Source organism: Branchiostoma belcheri, unplaced genomic scaffold, assembly GCF_001625305.1.
Source record: "Branchiostoma belcheri isolate BF01 breed outbred unplaced genomic scaffold, Haploidv18h27 scaffold1, whole genome shotgun sequence".
Taxonomy (NCBI): domain Eukaryota; kingdom Metazoa; phylum Chordata; class Leptocardii; order Amphioxiformes; family Branchiostomatidae; genus Branchiostoma; species Branchiostoma belcheri.
The window spans coordinates 9,672,394-9,675,585 of record NW_017802379.1 but is presented as its reverse complement, the minus strand read 5'-3'; the positions used below and the strand labels follow the sequence as shown (position 1 = coordinate 9,675,585).

The 3,192-nt window shown below is 38.5% G+C and overlaps 1 protein-coding gene across 1 annotated transcript in view; it reads right to left on the bottom strand.

Annotated features, from left to right (window-relative positions):
- LOC109480846 (protein DGCR14-like) overlaps positions 1-3,192 on the bottom strand; it is a 15,272-nt gene that overhangs the window by 3,938 nt on the left and 8,142 nt on the right. Inside the window, exon 7 of the mRNA XM_019783204.1 lies at positions 827-942. Within this exon, the coding sequence (XP_019638763.1) occupies positions 827-942 (116 nt within the window). The remainder of the gene's footprint in view (positions 1-826; positions 943-3,192) is intronic.

The following is a 3,192-nucleotide window of genomic DNA, read 5'->3' as shown; positions in this document are numbered from 1 at the left end:
AAATGTATTTTTTGTTGAATACGATATGTTTTTGATTGTCTTACTTTATTGTTTAGATATTTAGTTTGCCGTGTTAACTTTATATTATCTTGTTTGAGTTAATTTTCTCTTGTTTGTCCCTTAAGACATGCATGTTAATTGTTAACGTAAATAATGTTGTAAATATGAGATCATCAACAGGATTTGGGAGAGCCCACTAGATAAACCTCCTGGTTTCTTGGGCTCTCCTGCATGTATTTGATTGTACATAATTTCTTTTTATACCATTACTTTTTTTATGTGCGAAAGGACAATAAACAAAACAATAAACAAATTCATTGTTTAAATTTTGATGTTGACTTCATGGCTCCTATCGTACCATAATAGGATCCCTAGGCCTGTTTTTATTTTTTTTTATTTTTCGCCCGCCCCCTCCATTATTTTTCTAGAAAAATCCGTTAACCAAGAAATTAAATTGGTGTGGCCTGAGAGTACCAACGAAATCTAAGGTAATCGATAATTACTATAATCATACATGTACCTGTGAATATTTCATCAGGTTGGTAAGTCACTGAATAAAGAGACTCTTTTTTTTCCGCCCACAACCAAGTGTTTTATTCAGATGACGTTACAGTGACCGTCTGTCACCCTACTCAGTCAGAACTGCCCTGAGGAAGATGACAGACGGTCACCGAAACGTCGTCTGAATAAAACTTATTAATAAGAACTTTATGTTAGCAGATGGTTTTATACCATTCTTCAATACCTTCTGTACTCATTGTCCTTGTCAGTTTGCTATTAGCCCTCGGGCATGAACCTGCAATAAGTAACTTAAATCATATTTCACCTTGCAAAGGAGGCAGTCATTCTTTTCAGTGCTTCTTCTTTTTTTGCACGGTGACTTTTCCCAATCTTCTCCACCAGACCTCGTGCCAGCTTTTCTCTTTTCCTTGGCTCATTTATCTGTAACAAACATAATTATAAAATATGGGATTGGTGCTTCGTTATGACTTAACATGCCAAACCAGGGCTCCAAGTACTTTTTTTTTACATATCTGTACTGGTGCAGGTAGCAAGTTTAGGAATAGTGTGAGTGAGTGTAAGGCCACAACAAGTAATTTTTATGGATGACATCAGCGCGCGCATTAATTTTTGCCTGATTTTGGAAAAAAAAACAAGAAATTTTGTTGCCTTCTGACAGTGGTCACCTTGCCGAAAATGGGCAAAGATGTCTGTTGCCATGCTGGAACGTGGATGGCAGATAACTATGAAGAGAGGAGACAAGAAAAGGCTCTGATTTAATGTTTTGTTTCTTACTTTGATGCAGTGATATGTGATGCTGGCTGTGTATATGTGATGTTCCTACTGAATCAAAACCATTTGTACAATGATTCAGTCAAAATTTTAAACCGTAGGAACCTTGTTTTTTTCGGCCCGCCTTGTTGTTTTTTTCGCCCGTTCGCATTAGATTTGGAGTCTGCGGAGGATGTCATCCATAAAATTTACTTGCTGTGGCCTAACCGACACTTGACAAATTTTACCTGTACTGCTGTCTGTATGAAAAATACTGGTAGATTTGAAGAAGCATTCAACAAACTGCAAACAGTTCATCAAATTGTTAGTGCAGGAAATTGTACTACAGTAACTGTATGAGGCAAGCACAACCCTGGTTAAATCCACTACCTACTGTCTTTTTCACTGAAAAGTGATCCTGTAAGGGCCTTTCCACTGTTTATTGTTTGTTCATTTTTATTTGCACATACGTAATACAAAAACAATACAAGTGAATATACTAATCGAACGAAACAGAATATAGAATAATAAACCTAAACAGAATGGATGTGCTGGAGGAGGAAAAAAGCTTTAGGGCTTATTCTAGTCCTCCCCCATTTCAATTTTTTTTTTAAAAGCATAATAATAATAAGAATAATAATAGCCATGAGTGGCGTCTGTGTGGTGTAGTGGATAGAGCGTCCGACTGTCAAGCAAGGAGACCCAGGTTCAATCCCCAGGGTTGGACCCAGACATGTCCGGACATGCACACAGACGTTGTGCCCTTGTGAAAGGCACTTAACACGTATTTCCCCCCTCAGTTAGAGGGATCCCAGGCCCTACTAGGGTTTGGGTTGGCGTTAGGAAGAGCATCCAGCCGTAAAAATCCTGCTTCAAAAAAAAAAGACTTGTACTTGGTGCAAGCACGTCTAACCCCCGGTTGGGGAAAAATGACCTTAAATTCGGTTTAAAAAAAAAAAGAGAAATCTCTCACCACTGAGAAATTAAAATCAAGGGCAAGACATGAGTTTGACAATGCCCAATGGGTTCAATTAGTTTGCTCTGTGAAAGAAAACTCCAGCCCGTATGTTGATTTTTTTTCCTATCTTCCTTGTTGTTTGTTGAGGAACAACTCTTTGTAGTTTTCTCCAGACGAAACTCCACCTTTGATGTACATGTACATGTACCCATGTGGGTTGCATCTTACCGTTTTAATTAACGATTAGAATATGTCGGCACGCATGTGGGCTTTGTAGTCCTTTGATTGTTAACAAATAACATAACAACTGTATGAATATCAAAGTAAAAAAAGATGAAAGGTAATGAAAATAAGGCTTTGTTATACTGCACTTTATATCATACCCGGGCAGCGATAATGTTCGATAACGGGTTCCGGACCGGGCCGTACTTTACGGTACGGCCCGGTCCGGAACCCGTTATCGAACGATTCCATGGCTTCCATAAAACGATTCAAACGTGTTTCGCCCTAACCGCGTGTGCCCCTTTCGAAAACTCGAATACAGAATCCGGACGTTGGAATTGATGTTGTTGCATTTTAGGGTTTAGTGGCACCAACTTTTTGGCTCATCTTGCATTGAAAGGCGTGTTTTCTTGGGTGGGTATGATATAAATTAAATACAACACGGTGTATTCCGCATCGCTCTCGGTCGGGCCGATACCTCGGGCGATACGGAATACCCCGTGTTGTATTCTATATATATGCGCATGGCTAAAATTCTTACAACGGAATGGTGGCAGCATAAAGTTTTTGAAGTTTTTTTAGTATCTTTTATTTCAGGCATTACATTTTTTTTGTAGAGTTTATATATTGAGGAGTGTTTGGTCTTTCAGAGTTTACAATTGTGGTTTAAACCGTTTGCAGTGCTTAAGTTAAAATACAACCTGCATTATGATGCACATTAATGCAGTTAAAATTGGATC